Source organism: Typopeltis vanoorti, chromosome 3, assembly GCF_054136105.1.
Source record: "Typopeltis vanoorti isolate ZY-2024b chromosome 3, IOZ_Tvanoo_1.0, whole genome shotgun sequence".
NCBI lineage: Eukaryota > Metazoa > Arthropoda > Arachnida > Uropygi > Thelyphonidae > Typopeltis > Typopeltis vanoorti.
The window spans coordinates 174110630-174130291 of record NC_143551.1 but is presented as its reverse complement, the minus strand read 5'-3'; the positions used below and the strand labels follow the sequence as shown (position 1 = coordinate 174130291).

The window sequence follows — 19662 nt, the reverse complement described above, 5'->3', positions numbered from 1 at the left end:
ATAAACATCTAGCGAGTAGAGTACAGTAAGAGGAAGAAAACATTTCTATACGGACAGCATCACTCCTCGTTGTCCCAAAATGTTTTTTTATTTTTTCAACCCTCGAGAAAAATAAATGCATGCGTTATGTTTCTGTATTTTCGTTAGTTAAAGCAAAGGATTTTAAAAACTGTGTTGATATATAACGGTGTCCCAAATAAATAAAAAATAAAATAAGGTAGTAGAAATCGACTTTGGTGTACACTACTTTTCTGCATGTTGCCAATGGTGTTTATTCATTTGTCCCTCCTTAACAGCGGAGTATCTCTCCGGACGTAGAAGAAATCGGTATTAAGTGCTTTTAATCAGAAACGTACACGCCGCCGTCGGTTGCAATCATGGGTGCCCTTAAGTGGTCCAAAGATATGACCTCACTGGGCACACGATCTGAGTTGTGCCCCGTGTGTGTGTGTAGAGAGAGAGAATTTCCCGAGTATTTCAGGACCTTCTATTTGCACTGACTGCTGGTCTTAAACATCTGTGCTACACTTGGCAAAGACAGTATATTAAACAAGACTTATATCCGTGACATTAGCGAACTTCTAAGTGGCCATGAATTTTTAATGCACTCTTGGCAGGAAATTTAATCACTCAGTGTTCTGCCATGTTCTCAGTTAAACTGAGATGCTTCCATACGAAATCCAGTGTGGTGTCATCTGGTGGTCGCATGTGGAAATAAGAAGCTATAAAGACTCGCTTTGTCCATTCTTTTAGTTGAAGGCGAATTAGCCGGTGTCATACGAAGATGGAAGGTTTTCCTTTCGGAAACTAGTTCATCCATCAAAGTCTACAAACCGGACAGAATAACACACGTAGCAAACAGACATGACGCATTGGCCTCATGGCTTTAGTTGCTTCGTTCATAATTCTTCTTCCCCTTTTATCCTCATTCCCACATGCGATGCGTTTCCACGTGGTGCTGTTACTTTATTTTTGAAACAGTTATCGGTATGTAATTGTATCTGTTTGCCACGAGCAGTAAGTTCCCTCTTTGAAAATACACTCAGTGAGGTGAATCCTTTAAATGGCAATTTTAAGGATTTAATTTGTTTTATTGACATAATGACCATTTGTGAGAATTTTAAGCTCTAAGTTTTGACATCTTCAAATATAGTTGAGAACCAAATGATGATAGTCAATTGAGGTGCGATATCATAATTTTTACATCGTTTCAATGCTTGAAACAATGAATTACAGGTAAGTTGGTAATCGCCCTCTTTGTTTGTGGGTTCAAATCCCACCGTAATGACATAATGACCATTTGTGAGAATTTTAAGCTCTAAGTTTTGACATCTTCAAATATAGTTGAGAACCAAATGATGATAGTCAATTGAGGTGCGATATCATAATTTTTACATCGTTTCAATGCTTGAAACAATGAATTACAGGTAAGTTGGTAATCGCCCTCTTTGTTTGTGGGTTCAAATCCCACCGTAACATGGATGTAGTAAATTCCTTTCATATAACTTGTATTTTCAAATGTCTGCGTGTTTGCTAAAAAAGGAACTCCATAACAGGGCGAAGACATTTTATAATAATGAAAAAAAAGTGCACAATTGAAAAGAATTTCGCGAAACTTGTATAAAGCTATATGACATGCCTGTAAAGACAATTTTCTTCTAGTTGCAAATATATCATGAAAGACTGATTACTGTTAATGAAGTGACATTGTTTCCTTGAAAATCACAGCGAACGTTATTATCACAGATTTTTTTAAAAAGAAAATCAGTTTTTTTGTCTCATTCTGAAAAAAACAAAAATCAATCTGAAAAAAAAACAGGCAAATATTAAATTCATATTAATAAACACGAAATCAGAAGGTGGTCGCGACAAAGAAAGAGATGAAGGTGACGAAGTTCACAATAAATAAGCGGCTAGGAATGACCACAAAGTTCAGATTTGCTGGAAATTGACGCCCTACTACTGCTTTGTCCGGGTATAGGGGGACATCCTTTTGATCTTCGGCTGATGATGATGAGAAAGCCACAAGTTGTCAAAATAGCCAGTTGGAGTATGGCGGCGATTGCTGCTGCCGTGTATAAGGACGGGAGAGTAAGGCAGAAACCTCTGGCAGATATCTTCACGGGAGCATCTGTTACAATGGAGACAAAATAAATAAACACAGTAAAACATTTTTCTATCGTGAGTCATATTTCATAGCAAAGAATTCGTTTGCGCACACACATTTTAAACGCGCAGGAAATCAAAGTGTTTATTTCATAAAATAAGTATTAACCACATAAGAATTTTACCACGTGTGAATTCCATTATATATACAAAAGTTTTTGTTATTGTTTTAATCCAAAATAGGAAAAGAAGTAAAGAAGATTTTCTTATTGGAAATTGCTTTAATGAATGACCTCGCCTTCAAGGGAAGTGTCATTCATTGGCGTCAGTTCTCTAAAAGACTCCACTGGAAGCATACTGCAGATAAGCCTACAAATAATCTTTCCTTTTCCGTTGCTATAGTTTGTTATTCTTAAATAACAGATGTACTTAGGAAAGATGCAGCGATGGGATTGTAAGCCATCTAATTTGTATTGAACTTCATGCTAAAAATAGCAAACTATTAGCGAAGGAAAAGCAACTGTTTTTTTTTTGTTGTTTTGTTTTCCATTAACTGCAAATCTCAGTGCATCACATTTAAACTCTTCACATTTCGAATACAGACCTGGTCGTTAAAATTCTAACATGGATTAAATCTGGACGCACTAAAGAATAATACGTGAGACTACGATTCTAAGTCATCGCCTGGTCAGCCTTTCACTCTGTATTAAGTACGAAATGAATCTGTAATACCGATTGGGCATTTGTGTAATAGGGTAACTATTTTCAATGTTATAGACTATTTATATGATAAAAGTTAATTTTCGTCAGTATTGATCTATCATAATTGTAGGTGTTGTTTCGTTATAAAAATACTCTATTGTAGCAAGAAAAAAATTCAAATTTCCGTTACAATAAAGATACCAGAAATACAAATAAGTTCATGTACCTAATCGTGATATGCTGGATTTAAATGCTGACCGAATAACTTTTTTCCTTTTATCTTACTCGCTTGGTTCCATTCTCCTTTTAACTCATTTCCCTAGGTGTAGATATTTATTTAATCATGAAGCCAAAAGAGAAAGGTTTTAATTTTTTTTCAATTATTTTCTTGAATGTATTTAGCCCAAAATTAATTTTTAAAATACACTTTTATCTACTACTTTGAAACGGTACACCCAGCTGTTTGAAGGCAAAGATCTCGTTACATGATTCAGATATTTGACATCACCACCTCATACTTGTTCATCATCACAGCATCCCAAGTGACAAGCTTTGTGGGGTTTTTTAGGAAATAATGTTAAAGAATTGGGAGTGGGGAATGGTAACTTTTGAGCCTCTGATCCAAGAGTTGACTAATCTGACTGTTGCTGTTCTTCTCAGATATGTGAAATTTCACTCTAACTTGCTGTTTGATGCTTGCTGCGGTTTTCGTTTCACAAGGTGCTTGTCTCAGCGTGTTTTTGAACAGAAGTGTGGTGCGCAGGCGCGGTAGATGATGAAATGCTGTAATTAGTACTTAATTGCGCATATCCCAACTCTCCTCACATCTTGAAATAAAGGTCATGTTACAGTGGAAGGGGGGCGAAGGAAAAATGTGTCTGAATATTTGGTGTTTAGAATGCTTTCAATTCTTTAGTAATATCACTTCATCAGAATCATAAGTCGAACTGTTAAATATGCTTTGTCAATGATCAATCACATTTTTAAATTTTACCAAATGTTATTCGATTTTGCTCGTATCAACAGCCAGAATATGTGCTTGTATGGACAATAGGAAAATATTGATGATATTAATCTTGTCTGAAGGAGAAAAAAAAAAAGTTCAAAATGTAAATTCTGAATTTGAAAAATAATTGTTTATGTCCTGAAGCAGGGCCGTCCAACCTTAGATAATCCGAGGGCCGCATTAAGAAAAAAAGATTTATCCGAGGGCCGCATCACAATGCGTATCTAGTGATTTAGTGAGAAGCAGCGACACAACCTCGATAGCTGAACAAACGAACAATAATTGCGCACTAATCGAGTGCTCACCTAACCTGCGGAGCGTGCGCGTTAGAACAAAACAGTGTAGACACCTGTAATATTTGAAAACACGTGGGTATATCGTGATGTAAACGCACCAAATAAAATTACCAACACCGAGATTATCGATTAGTGATAGAATTTAAATATCTAATACGCATTCGGTTCAAATTGTTATTTTATTTTTCGCCAAAATCTCACCGCGGGCTGTGTTTTGGACATCCCTGTCCTGAGGGAACGGCTCGTTCATCTGCTGAACTAAATCAGAGTATTCTTGCTCAAAACATTATTAAAAGGAATTTTTTTGGAAGAAGGAATGTTTTTCAAGAAATGGATAAGAATTTTGAGAAATACGTCTTTATGATAAAAATAAAAAAAAAAACTTACCTGATTCGTCTACAAATTTTAAGGGCTTCTCTTCGATTGCTTTCGCAGAGGACAAGCTGTTCACCACAAACAGCGTACTCTCCATCGTGACGTCACTAACCACATCACCAGTTCTCAATTCCAACGAACTCCTGTCGGGATTTCCAGATGAACGTCTTTTGCGCCCGTAAGATTTCGAATTATCACTTTCTGCTGTGCCGACGTCGCAGTCAACCTACCGAAAAATGACTGGTTTTGAATTATTCAGAAATAATTTTACTTTTACTTTGAATGTAATGAATTCAAATTCTTTAAATTTGAATCATCAAATTTTAAATCAATTTTGATTTCTGCCAAGAAAAAAAGAACGCTACATCACAAACATAAAAAGGTTGGATGATAATTCCATCAGAATGTCTCCACGAACTCGACTGGATTTAATTCATGAATACTTTTATGTATTATTAGTTGAATAATTTCTCCGAAAAATTATATGAAACTATACAGCGATAAATGTACTTCGCTGTCACAAATTATTGAAACTGCCTAAGAATCTTTTTTTTTTTTTGAGGCAAATTCATAAAGTAACCGCATCTAACATGAGAGTTTGACATATTTCATTTGTGTTAAATCTTCCATAAAATTTATACCTAATAATAATCAAAAGAGCTACTCTTGTCCCCCTTTGTTTGTATTATATATTATTTGTTTGTTTGTATTATATATAATATATCTTTTGTCACGTTATTGATAGCCTAGCCCAATTTGAATCGAAGGTTAGTTTACTTTTTTTATATATCCATTTCTCTCCTAAAAGGCTTCTTATCCACAGCGCACTAACCGCCATAGATAGGTTCCAGAAATAACTAATCTGGAAATTCTGCTCTAGAAACAAAATGTAGAACTTTTCCGTAGCAGGGTGTGGAAAGAGGTTTTTTTTTTTTTTTTTTTTTTTTTTTTTTTTTTTTGGAAAGAGATTCTGAAAAGGCTCAGGTTTGATAAATGTAACTATTTAGTTCGGTTGAATACTTTGCAGCTAAGCAAAGGAAACGCTTGCGAAGCCCGAGATTTTCGACTATTATAGCAGCACTACGCATAACACGCATTGCCTTTACCGGAAGTTCTCGTCATTCCTGCAAAACGTTTCATTTTACCGAAGCTAATCTGTTTTTGAACGGACTTGTTGTTGGTGTTCACTTGTATTAAATGTTTATTAACTCAATATTTTGGAAATGAAGTTTAACGTTTAAAAATTCCTTATTGACCGTATACATTTTCAGCCAATTTCACACGAGTGTAGATAGATTGAAAATTCACAGCTCGTTCTCCAAGTGATGTCGCACTTAATGTGCTTTCTAAACTTTCGTCACGAGGCACTGTTAATTATTTATTCTCGATTCCTGCCAACTCTGGGGTCCATGAGTATTCGACGCAAACAGCAAGTCTGCTGTTTGTTCCATTCATTCATTCAAATTCCTGTTGCGATGTTCTTGACATCTTTATTAGAAGAATCCCCATCAGCAAGTATGGCTTCGGGATAATTTCTCTTGTGCATTACCGCAAAGGTTTCCGCTCAGTTTTTTTTTTTTTTTTATGCGCATTAATGAGATAAGGAGGAGAATTTTGGGAGAGGTCAGACACTAGGTTACCTGGCACCTGCTACTATCTGGCATCCGGGTATATGTAGGGCAGAGCCTACCCTGGGATTCACGAATCGCTGTCGGCGAATGGCTGTCTTGGTGTTCGCTGTCATGCGACATTTCAGAGTTTATTCTTTCAATGCACGCATATCTCATTTTGATTTCGTTCTTCCTGCTTTTGTTTTGCTGGAAACCTTGGATTTTTTTTTTTTTTCATAATGATTTCTCGAATGATAAGCAGAATTCGGGGGATTTTCCCCAGATTGCAATGCATTCATAACTACCTATTATGGCAAAGGCCCCTTATTACAATGATGAATTTGCTTCATCCCCTCTGCTCCCAACTGATCATAGTAGAGTATAAGCTGATGGAAGGAAATTAAAGTGTATAATTTTTTTAAAAAAGCTATTACGAAGTTCGCCCAAGGAGACATGCGCTCGGAGAACGTCCGTGAATACAACAAAAGGAAGGTCTGTAATTAATATTGCCCCAAAGACGTGTTTTGTAGATGATCTAAAACAACATAACAAGGTAAATTATAAAAAAAAAATCAATTAATCAAGAAATACTTAGAGATCATGTTTGAAAACAATGATAAAATAAATAGAGTGAAGAACTAGAAATAAAATTAAAAAAAAAAAAAAACTGGAAGCTTAGTGCTGTAAGGAAAAATCTGTTGTTTCACAGTCATTTTCCATCCAAGAGATTTTTCCTAGATGGAAGATGACTGTGACACGACAAACCAAAAATAGTCGAGATATAAATTAGGAGAAAAGGGGGGCGATGACGGAAGTGTATACTTCTTGGGCAGGGGCAGTAACCTTTTCGTAACTCCAGATGTCATGAAATAGCAAAGATTTTTACAGAATAGGATTTTAAAGAGGGATAGTTTCGTCATTTGAAGTATTCCTAGAAAACCAAAGAAATGACAACGCAATAAGTCCCTTGAGAGGCTTCTAACATTTATGGGAGAAGGAATTTATTCAGTTGTTAAGACCCGCTGGGTATAAAACCCTAAACAAAATCGATAATGGCTTCATGAAGTTTAGTGAATTGATTTTCAATGAGAGCTTGTTCATAGTTCGGAATTTTTGATGTATTTAATGCTTTAGTTACGCCGTTTTACTCCTGTGCCATATTGGTCTCTACGGCGGATAAAGTAAACTGTTAAATTGATGCATGTTTCGTAATGACGAAGTTGATTCAAAATCTAGATGAATGATAAATCCGTTTACAATAGCATCTGCTTGTATATTGAAGGAAAGAAACGCAATTTGTGCAACGATTTCAGCCATTACAAGGTCAAACAGGAATGGCTTTGATTCGTGGTCCGAATTTTTCTTGTAGCCCTGCGATTTGTGTGTTATGTTCAGGGATGGCTCTGCAAGTCGTTATGTTTTCGCCAATTCCCCCCCCCCCCACTTCAAGTGTACAAATTCTTGAAAGTAATCAATGGACCTACCGGAGTGCATTGGTCCAAGCAGAATGAGACAGTCAAGCGGAACTTCACTGTGCTGTCCGATGCAAACTTGAAAGCTTGAAATGGTGCGATCAAAGACTTCGAGCCTGACATCTGTTCAAGAGGAGGAAATACACTTGGCTCCACTGGACATCTGTTTTAAAAGAATATAAGTAAGATTATTATTATTTAATTTTCTACTGGAATATGAAACTATAAGGAATTTCCGGTAATTAAGGCCAAAAAGATATTAAGATATCATAATTAATGCATGATTGCCAAAGTTTGCATTAGTGGCGGCAAACTTGAATTTTCTTTCCTTTTTTTATTGGGCCCATGCATGAGAGGTTGGTTGGTCAGCCTATAATACCTTCTGTTTTTCAGAAAAGTTTGGTGTCGAATGGTCAATTGTTAGTTGGATTGAATAATTTAAAACGTGTTTTTGTAAATAAATAACTTGTTTTATTTTTTTTATTATTGTACATACATGAATAAAGGATGAAAACAGTACATGATATTTAATAGTTCACTTAAATCAATAAATGATATTTTATTTGCTGATTTAAATAAACGAATGAAATTTGAATAATAATGCCCGCTTAAAATGGACCTTATGATCCACAGATCAAATTCCAGCTTATGGAGCACTTAAGCCAAGGGATAATTCAAACTTTTGTTTATCAGTATTAATTTTTGATAAATTAGTTATGTATGTGCATACAGTTCAGCTATTCGTTCATCCGTGAAGTTTTTTTTTTTTTTTTATCCTTAGCCTGTCATGACATTTGGTAAGATTGATTTGCTAGAATAGGTATGATGTTTTAGCCGGCCGAGTGGTGAGCGTATCCGCTCTCCAGCCAAGAGGCTGCCGGTTCAAATTCTGCCTTGTCTTTCTCAGTCATACATTCATCCAGACAATATGTACCCCCCCCCCCCCAAGATGGAGTGGGTCACCATGGAAGAAGCAGGCCCATCAGAAGTAATAAAACAGCGGACTCTGCACCAAGTGGGACGTTTAACACTAGGAAGAAGAAGCGATGATGTTTTTAGTCAAAATTTATACTAAAGATCGTACTACAATTTTTCGACAACTGTTAAGAAAGAAACGTAATCCAGTGAGCCGTATTTGACACCATGGAATAAGGCACTCTTTACTACTTTACCAAAAGTAATCGTTTGTATTTAGGTTTTTAAGCTTTTTTTTTTTTTTAATACCATTAAACTGCTTACATTATTAGCTTTGCAGTTCAGGAGCTTCTCTTAGGTGGGAATATTTGTCACAGTCAGTGGCGCACTCAGAATTTATTCTTTTTTTTTTGTGGAGGGGGGGGGGAGTTGAGAATACAAACTACGCATCGCATACGACCTATGACTGAGCATCTGCAATGATCGCTAATACATGATGCCCGTGATCTCCTCTGGCCCGGCTCGGGCAAACGAAATAGCGCTTGGTCTGCCCGAATTCTACTTTCTTTGCCTTGCATTCACAGCGGCCGTGATTCCGGAGAGCTACAGGGTATTCCCGCCTTATATGACCGGTGATTCATAAGTAGTATAAAAATAGAAGACACGACACAACATAAATAAAAAAAAAAAAACGAATTTTAATTAGGAAAAGATTTTTTGGAAATTTTCTAGTGCTTTTTCCTCTTTCTTTGGGGTGCCAGGGGCCCTTGGCCCCCCTCTGGATGCGCCACTGGCTACAATTACCTTTATAAATATTATGCAGTTTAATATTTTTTTCGATTGTTTTCAAGATATTTCATCATTCTCATTCTATGAACTAAGTTTTTTTTCTCTTTTTAACGTGAAAGGAATTTAAACCTGTTTCAATTTGTTCCGAGATGCCTGCTGATGGAATGTTGAGTTAAAAGGAAGATGGCCCAACCTCTAGTTTTTTTTTAGTACCAACGTAACTAAATTCATCGCCACATTCTGATGTTCCTGGAAAGCCAATCCATTTTGGAGATATATGGATGCGCACCTGCTTATACAATGAGCCAGACACCTCCGATTCCTACGAGCAATGAAGGGGGGAAACTATTTTTCTGCAACTTAAAATCGTTAAACGTCATCCTGATTTTCCAGTTTCGCAAATTATGAACAATTGTAAACAGAATCGGACTGCACTGGAATTATGATGAGCATGCGAGAGCAGTCGGAGAGAATGTTTTTTTCATACTTTCGCTTTCGACCTCCTTAGAGAACGATGCGCGCGCACATACACAGAACGATAGATAGAGAAAAACGTTAATACAAGCTTACGATGGATATACATTTCTGGGTGGTTTCTTTTACATTAAACTTTTTGATGCAAGAAAAATAATAATAAAAACACGGATATAAGAAGAAAAAATACCTTCTAACCTTGTTTGTTATTACTACGTGAGTTCGAATATCTGATGTTTCGCTCCTCCGTTGTTATTTTAATTCCAACAAAATGCAAAATACTAAACGAAATTAAAAATAAGATAATTCAATTAAAAGAGTCATGTTTCGATGCATTCGCAAGGAAATTTGTGTCGGTAATGCGATCCGTAAATGTTTAAGAAAAAAAAAAAAAAGATTTATTTTTAACTTGTGCTCATTGACATTCTTTTACTTTTTGAAAACAGATTCCTGAAAAAAAAAATTACAAATTCCGGGGGTTATGTGCGTAATAAGAATAAATTTGATTTGTAAATGAAATAAAATATTGGAGTAAAGCGACTGAACATCACCGAATTGCATTTTGTTCATTACTCAAGAATCCTTTCAACAAATCCCAAGGTAATAATATAGAGGTGATGTTTTAATCCCCGCTTATATATTTTTCGCTTTCTTATTACCTCCAAGGACTCTCGGGGAAGGGCAGTCGACTCTACACAACCTGCTGTCTACACTACTTAAAATCCTATCTGCACGCAACGCCACAATCTATCGACGACACACAGCGTCATCTACTGCCATTAATATCTTTTGTGTGTGTAAATTCCATGTCTACCAGGGCCTTTGAGTAATTTGGTTGTTCTCTCTAAAAACAAACCCACTTTAAAATACTTTCCTCCATTTACAACGAAAAATTACGAAACATACACCCCCCCCCTGCTAATTTGAGTTTTAGTAATTCAGCACTCACGAACTCTTTGTAAAACTAAACTGTATGAAAACTTGCTTTTCTTTTGTAGTTTTAACCCAAATCTACAGTGATGTTCACGATTTTAAGCAATTTTAATTACCTTTATTTGCATTAATTTAATGATTCAGATAACATGATTTTGAATGCTTCAAATCATTTAAACATTAAATGGGCTTTTCAAGCGATTAATAAATAAATCTTTCGTTGGAAAGACTTATACTTACCCTCGATCGTCAATTAGAACTACAGATTCTGATCCATGACCACTATGTGCGACTAGATCACTGCCGAATATGCCAAACACACCTTAAAATAGAAACAAAAAACATCTAAGCACAGTAGCAGTAAAGCGACACACACACACACACACACACACACACACACACACACACACACACGGTTAAAAACGCACCTCATTTACCCCTAGTTGCACAACTCATTAATGTAGCTAAACTAAAAATATAAAATCGATCGCAGTATTAAAAACGGTTTGGATAGCATTGCCAGTACAATTTTTACTAGAGAGAGCGTGTCTTTCTAATTTTTCTGATGATTGAAATAACTTAAAATTTCTAGGTTTCCCCATAAAGCAAAACTGCGGTTTTCATTTACCTCTTACTCAACCCCTTAATTTAAGTGAACGTATGTTACCTAATGAGGAGTATACTGTAAAGTAGATGCTTGAATATGGTTTGTAGAACAACAGAACAGAAAAGATGTCTTGTTTTGAAATGGATTTTATTCTAGAAGAAGGAAATTGGTAGTGTTCAGGCTGCAGAAGTGAATGCGATTTAAAGTTATTGGATTATTATATATCATTATAACAGCGAATATAATTTATTAGTTTATTACAATTACGTAAATAAATCTTATTAAATAGCGCTTGTTTTAGCAAAATGAAACATTTATTCTATTTATACAACACTTTCACTATAGTCTGCAATTGATGACTACTTGGTATGTTAATGGAAGAAACTGATATTCCTCCCCTCCACATTGATTTTAATTCCGAAGAATGCAGAACACAAACACGGAAGAAAAACATGATTCGTTTAAAAGGATCATATTTTTTTGTTTCAGTGAATTCGCAAGGAAATTTGTGATCCTTTTATACTATATATACAACGAGCAATACTTTGTTGCTCGTTGTCAATAAAGTATTGACAACGAGCAATAAAATAAATATTCTTTTTAGAGAAATATCTTTTAAAATGTACTTATGACATTGTTTAGTTTTTCTAAAACAACTTCCTGGAAAAAAGTACAAATTCCGAGTATTATATTGGCAGCTAGAATAAATTTGATTTAAGAATAAAATCAAAATAAAGTAAAATAATGGAGATTAAAGAAATAATAAATATATATATATATATTAAAAAAACTGCACTGTAGACCTGTTTGCTAATAGCGAGTAAATTGTTCTTGTTAAGATAGAGTAATATATAGTTTAGATCAAACTTGAGAAAAAAAAAAGATGGAGTACTTATAAATCAACAGATCTAGGATTTATTTTCCTTGAATAGGGTGCAGGGATTATTTGAGACAGATGCAAACTTTTTTTTTTTTTTTTTTTTTTCAATACTGATGTATTTATTGTTTGATAAGAGAAAATTTAAACTGCATGAAATATAAATTCTGTAACTTTCATAATACGACTCATCTCACCTCTAATCTCAACGTTTTGAATTCATATTTGGTAGACATGCTCGTGATAGGCTTCCTGATGAAATAAATTTTGATAGCTGAGTTAAGATATTTTAAGTATCATTTTTGCATGCAAATATATAAACTGTTTTCATTTTAAATTTATGTAACAGAATTTCATGTAGCTTCAGTTGAACTTGTGAACTGTGAAACTAAACTCTTGTAATAAGTTAAAAACACATTAATTTAGATAGTGTAGCAGTTGTAACAAGGGTGGAAACATGGGCAGTTATATGTAAAAGCCATCACAGAATGTAAAAGTAGGAATGAACACGGGAATTTTTTCAGTGAGAGAAGGTAAAATAAGTGTTACTGTTCGTAGTATTCATAACGAATAATATGATAAAAGCCTTTTTAGGTAATAGACAACTTACTTTGCTCACTGTGAGACTACCGCCTTGTTTACTGGAGGCGTGAAGTGGCTTGAAAAAGTGCCATATTTGATATCTACAAAACAGTTCCCGGATTATCTAAAAACGGTCCTAAATCTATGATAGATTTTTATGTAAATCCCATCCCGGGAGGGAATGGGATTTACATAAAAGCACTTAGATGTGATATCAGAACCTAACAGGTTATTAGTGAGTATTTTTTTAAAATTCAATTGGAAAACCACTTGAATTTTCAAAATGAGCTTGAATGAACAATTTAAAATTTCAGTAAAATGATAGGTTGCCTGATAATATAACTTTGGAATTTCTAAGCTCTAAGGGAACGGTAGAACTCCTAAATATACTGTAGACCAAAATATAAAGTTTTTCAGTGAGAGAGAGATCTTATTTACCTTAGTTACAAAATATGACGGATGTCTAAACATGGAACTCCTTTCACTGTTCAGTTTTATTCAAATTTCTATTTTTGTCTTCAGTCTCCACATTGAGAATGCTTTACGTAAAACGAAATATTATTAATTTATTATAATTTTATTATCATTTATTAATAAATAAATTATCTGTGACTACAGCATACGTATGTTATGGAATCCAAGGCGTCGTCTGTATGCAGCAAAACATTAGAAGAGAAATTACAAACACCAGTTAAATATTGTCATAGGAATAAGCAAAGACAAAAAAAAAAAAAAAAGTCGATTTCTAAAATCGGTTTATCTTTATGCAGTGGAAACCTGTAATTTCGCCTCCAGGTGAAAAAAAACAAACATAAAAACCTGCAGTGCCGTCGTTAACTCAACGCTGATTGAAAAATCCTCGAAAATAGTTGCTGCAGGTTGTAATTGATTGTCGTAACTGTTTTGTAGGAAAGAACTATTAACCATGACGAAGGCTGTTCCTAAGAGAATCATCTATGACCTTGACCTCATGGTAACATTCATGTAAAGTTTCGCACGTGGTGGGTTCGTTGTACACTACCCCATTAATGAACCAAACACGCTTTCTAATGGCTGATCTATTAACTTTCGGCCTGAGAAATTTCCAACTAATTGGCGACATCCCAACGGACTTTTGTTACATGCGAATCAGTGGTTACAAATTAAGGATCGCAAAATCGCAATTTTTTCCCGCATCTTTGACATGCATTCACTGATTTTCTAGCATGCAGTTCCAATCTAATGAAAACTTTCAGAATCCGTTGTTTAAATGAAATTGTCTCATTCGTCAATGAGAGAAAGAACTTCCACGGAGTAGCGGGTGATAGACCATGGGCTTCAGTCCTGCCGTGGAAATGCAAAGATGTTTCATTTGCCAGATACATCACCTCAAGACACTGACTTTCTTATTGGATGATTGAAGCGGTAAGAAAAATGTTAGGATCTCTATTATTATTTATATGGACTTTTTCAATCGAAGGTGAGTTAGCCGATCTCATACGGGGGTAGCAGGGTTTTTTCATCCCGCATACAGACAAATCAGCCCTTCAGAACACACGCAATTGACAGACAAAAAATACTGGCGGTGGTTGTGGGCGGTGGATGGCCTTGATGTTCTGTGTAGTGGTGGAGACGGAGGACTATTCAGTGGGTATCCTCCCGCGATGAGTCTTCGGACTCCTTGGAAGTGTCACGAATAATAGAATCTCTACAGCAGAGATCCATCCCCTGCGCACGTTCCGTTGCGACATTTCGTGAGTAAGACTGTCATGTAAAACACCAATTGTTTCTTTCTCCCTTCCCCTAAAAATGAAATCGCTTCGCCTAATCGTGTTAGCCGCAGGATCTGCCGACAAAACCAGATAACTCTCGGTATAATGCTAAGATTCTAAATCTGCGTCTAAACATATTAATATGAAAAAACAAAACGAAACAAGTATCTCTCTCTTTCATGTGTTAGTTATTTAATTGAATTAATTTAATTGAAACCTTGCACATGTCTGATTTACAGTACACTTTGGATTGGTGTTTATTATTATGCGACACCTCCGGGAAGTCCAAAGACTCATCGAGGGAGGGCGTCTACTTTACAAAGATATCTCCACCACTCGATCCACTTACTACAACGAACTACATCGCTAGTATTTTCAAAGACAATCGCAAACATCCCTGCCCACGGCGGGATTTGAACCCGCAGCCTTTTGGCTGAAGAGCGGATACGCTGACCACTCGGCCAACCAGTTAATCCTACTTAAAAGTTCTTGATTCTCTTTTCTGAGTATTAAATGAATTTAGTAGCTTCTCTCAATCTGTATACTCACACACTGCCGTTTATTCTGCTGTTTTCTTAACACTTGGTCATCCGTAATTAACCATTTTCCATTTCATCTGTAATAACTCCATTTTTCCTCAGCTCATTAAAACACAAACGAGTACCAACTTAAAATAATCCTGTCACACGCGACTTTGAAATCGTCGAACTGACCCCCTTCATTCATTCACTGCTTCGGTTATCTACACTTAAAGGTATTAAGCAAATATTTTTCGTCTTTCTTCCAAACCTGTAGTCACCTATAGTACCCATTTACTTTATAATCGGTATCGTTTTGTAGTTGTGGTGCTATCCCAAACAGATACGAGGATTACATTTCAGTCCTTGTATTTACATCCTACAGTATATCATTGTGAATTATCGGTTGTCCAATCACCTCAAACTTCTGCCTGTTTCGCAGACCAACTATTCAAGTCTGTACATTTTATCTGATATCTTTATAGGATCAAAGAAAAACATGCTCGATTATTTGCATGCACTTTTGCCCTTCACACTTTGTGGTTTTTTCGAACTGTTTTTCAGCATTCAGAACGTCTTCACTCCTCTTTATTGTAAATAATAACTGCCTTGGGTAAATATTTGGACCCCATTACCGTAGCAGACTTCTTATAATATGTCAACTGGTGCCATTAACTCTCCCTTGTTTCTTTCAACCGCACATTTATTCTGTTTACCCTTATTTCTAATGATGGTATTCTTAACTTCTTCCTTTGTGTTGTTTACTGTACGAAGGGTATAAAATAGTGGAAACAAAACAGTTCAATGAATATGTCAGGGTTTCTCAAACTTTTTCTACGACGGAACACTTCACAAATCCTAAAATGTTCACGGAACACCTTGGTTATTTTGTAATGTATTAATTAATAATTAATTGGTAATTTAGCTTCTTTTATTGTTAATTAATTGGTAATTTAGCTCCTTTTATTGTTAATTAATAATTGATAAGTAATTTAGCTTATTTATTCGTTAATTAATAATTGATAATTATTAATGATTAATCATTATTAACGATCGATAATTAATTATTAATTAATAATCAATTAAACCATACTTAAATTAATTTGTGCTGATTTTCATTGACATATCCCAGATCACCAAAAATTTATAATATTATTACAAGTATTTACGAGTGAATGCAAACTTTTTCTCCTGTGTGCTGGTTTTGTAGGTTAGGTAAATATAAATAAAATAAATGAGTAAATCTAAGCGTTAAGAAAAAACAATCATTTATTGTCCAATGTTAATTAGTAAAAACAAAACACATAAAAATAGTAAAACGTATATTGCAAATTAAGTTCTTAATGACTCCGATGTTTTTAGGTCTTTGATTTACAAATTCTTTTGATATCAGGCACAATATTAGAAAGTTGAATTCTCATATTTGGTGTAGCGTCGAGTCTGTTCCTGCAGCATAATATGAAAATCTGCCTCGCATAAATATGTCGTTGTAAAAGGAAGTAAAACAAAAATAGCTAATTTTGATAAGCTTGTCCAGAAATCATTTATTGGCAGTGCCTTGTATTTTTGTTTTAAATCAGAGTCACTAATTAAGTCAATTAGATTTTCATAGTCACTTGCGCTGAAGCCTGCTGGCTTAGCTGTCACTGTAAATGGATTCAGAACCCAGGAATTGTCCTCACTGGATTTTGGAAAATATTGCAAAAGGGTTGATTGCAAGTCATGCAAGTGTTCTAAAATTATGTTAGATACTTCATTTAATTTAGAATTTATTTCAGTCAAAAATTCATGCAAAGTGGGAAAACAGTCATAATTATTCTGTTCAACTGTAGAAATCCAGAATTGCAACTTCCTATCAAAAGATGCAATTTTATCTCTTGGATTAAAAATTGTAATATTCTTTCCTTGTAATGATAAGTTAATTTCATTGCACTTTGTAAAAATATCTGCCAGATCGCAAGACATATACGCAAGACCATGAAGAATATCTTAATAATTCAATAAAATTTTGTCCTAAATTATGTGACATCAAGAAGACCATTAACTCACTACGAAGTTCAAAAAGCCTCAATAATGCTTTTCCTCTGGATAGCCATCTCACTTCAGTATGTAATAAAAGTGCATTATTGTGCACTACCCATTTCATCGCACAAAATTTTAAATAATCTGGATTGAAGTGGTCGAGATTTTACATAGTTAATCATTTTTTCGGCTTCATCCAAAATAGTTTTTAAATATGTACGAATTCTCTTTTGTTACTAGTGCTTGCCTATGCAAAACACAATGACTTTTGGTGGCTCTTGTAGCTACTAGCAGGATACGTGTTACAACTCCCTTCATCTTTCCTACCATTGCTTGAACACCATCTGTACAAATATCAATACACTTCTCCCAACCGATTTCCTGTTTTGTAATATAATTATTAATACAGTTGAATACATCTTCTCCGGTAGTTTTTTCTTGTAGGTATTCGCACATGAGTAAATCTTCTTCAATACTTTTATCAAATATGTAACGAACAAACACTAGTAATACAGCGAGTCCTGCGACATCTGCAGATTCATCCATTTGCAATGAATATTCACTGCAGTCTAAGTCGATGAATTAGCTCTATTTCTATGTCAGCAGAAAGATCTTTGATGCGGCGTGAAACAGCATCATTTGATAATTGCACTGCATCTATTTTTTTAGCAACCTGCTCGTTTAACATGCGTGATACAATGTCTTTCACACAAGACTTAATGAGAGTCTCACCAATTGTATGAGCTTCACCATGAAGTGCAATGCGGTAACTCAAGCGAAACTACGCCTCTGTTGCATTTTCAGTCGTAGCAATTGTAGCCATTTGAAGTTTAGATTTTTCTAGCGAGTCACGTCGTCTCTTAAAAAAATGCATGTCTTTTCCTTTGTAATCAGTGTGTTTCGTTTCGAAGTGCCTACGAAATTTAGCTGGAGCCAAAGAACTGTTTACTAGTATTTTCTTACATAAAACATCAGGAGCATGTGTATTGCCAATACGCGTAAATCCATAATTTAAATAACTTTCATCGTACTTCCGTTTTAGTCTGTTCTTAGATGACTCTTGTTCTTTAATATTAGCTTTTGAAGAAACCGCCGTTTTCAATTCCATATCTTCTCCAATCATACGAGTAGCTGTGTCAACAGAAGTACTTGCTCCTCCTTGTGTTAAAGTTCCCGTCTTTAAACAAGAATCCATGGGTATTTTTTCAATAATATTCAAATTCCAATATTTGTCAGAGCTATAATAAAAACAAATAGAATTTTGTTGTAAAGGTAACTTTAGTATGAAAAACAATAAGAATATAAATAAGAAATGTCGAATAATATAAAAGTAAATGAATAATGCAAAATAGTGAAAAAAGACTGCAACACACAAAAGTAAATATGAATTGTAACAATACTTGTAAGAAAAGTACTAAACTGTATCAAATAATGTAAAAGCAATTGTAATAAGAATGATTTGATAAAATGTTCAGTAACAAAAATTAAACAGTTCGAAATAAATATCAGATATTAATTATAAAATTAGTTAAAAGAATAAGAAGAATTCTTTTTTTTTAAAGTCGCCTCGCCTACTCCCTATCGGGAACAAAAAGGCGTTAGCTGATTTTTTTTTTCCGAGGACCCGGTCCCAACAAATTTACTCGTAAATACCTTTCCAATTTTTTTTTAAAGTTCATATATTAACATGAGTATTAATAAATAATTATGGCATAATCATAAAGAGTATTAGTACACTTATGTATACGGTGTGGCATGTTGACAAATATAAATTACATTTAAATTAGTTATCAATCACTGGACTAATGCAATGTTGTAGCATGTCGTAGTTTATTCAGGCAAACATCATTAAATTAATTTGTGCTGATTTTCATTTACATTTCCCATTCTGATCACGAAATATATTTATAATATTATTATAAGTACTTACGAGTGAATGCCGACTTTTTCTCCTGTGTGCTGGTAGTTTTCCCCTCCTTTTGTACATCCTGGAGATCTTTGTAGGCTTCAGGTGGATGACTCACTATCTGTTCCATCACAAACACCTTCAATAAGAGATTTCTTAATACCAAAATTAAACAAAGTGCCTTGTCTCTTATTCATATCAGATTTTAACTCTGTATTCCTATTACTTTTAAAAAAAAATCACGGCACTCCAGTTTCAGAACAAGCACTTACACACTGCAATACGAACTTGCGAAGAAATTATTCAGTAGTAATAGATTTGAGAACCGGATACAGACTACCTTGATCTTCAATTTCAGTGGAAAAATTTTCTTTATACTTCCTTGCTGATTGGTCACTGACATTTGCTATACAGATGTCATTTCCTTCATTTTTGAGAACAGAGGATATGCCACCACTGTTATAATCCGCTTGCAGGCAATTTTTATGATCCGTCATAAACAGCGGTATTCCCTTTCCCAAATGTTGAAATGTTTCGATGTGTGAAAATTAACGATACACAGATGTTATTAGGTGTTCTGGGTCTGAGCTTTTCGACATATTGACGAATATTATCCTCCTCGGAATATTTTTACTATAAAATATTTATTCATGAAAAATGCTTAGAAAACTAAAATGACAAATTCCAGAACTTCTCGCGGAACACCTATTCACCTTCCGCG

At 34.8% G+C, this 19662-nt stretch overlaps 1 protein-coding gene across 1 annotated transcript in view; it reads right to left on the bottom strand.

Annotated features, from left to right (window-relative positions):
* Window positions 1-1550: 1550 nt before the first annotated feature.
* LOC150108749 (uncharacterized) overlaps window positions 1551-19662 on the bottom strand; it is a 111880-nt gene continuing 93768 nt past the window's right edge. Inside the window, exons 9-12 of the mRNA XM_090416207.1 lie at window positions 10919-11000; window positions 7580-7730; window positions 4498-4711; window positions 1551-2131 (exon numbers count right to left, since the gene is read on the bottom strand). Coding sequence (XP_090272333.1) covers window positions 1914-2131; window positions 4498-4711; window positions 7580-7730; window positions 10919-11000 — 665 coding nt within the window. The 3' untranslated portion in view covers window positions 1551-1913. The remainder of the gene's footprint in view (window positions 2132-4497; window positions 4712-7579; window positions 7731-10918; window positions 11001-19662) is intronic.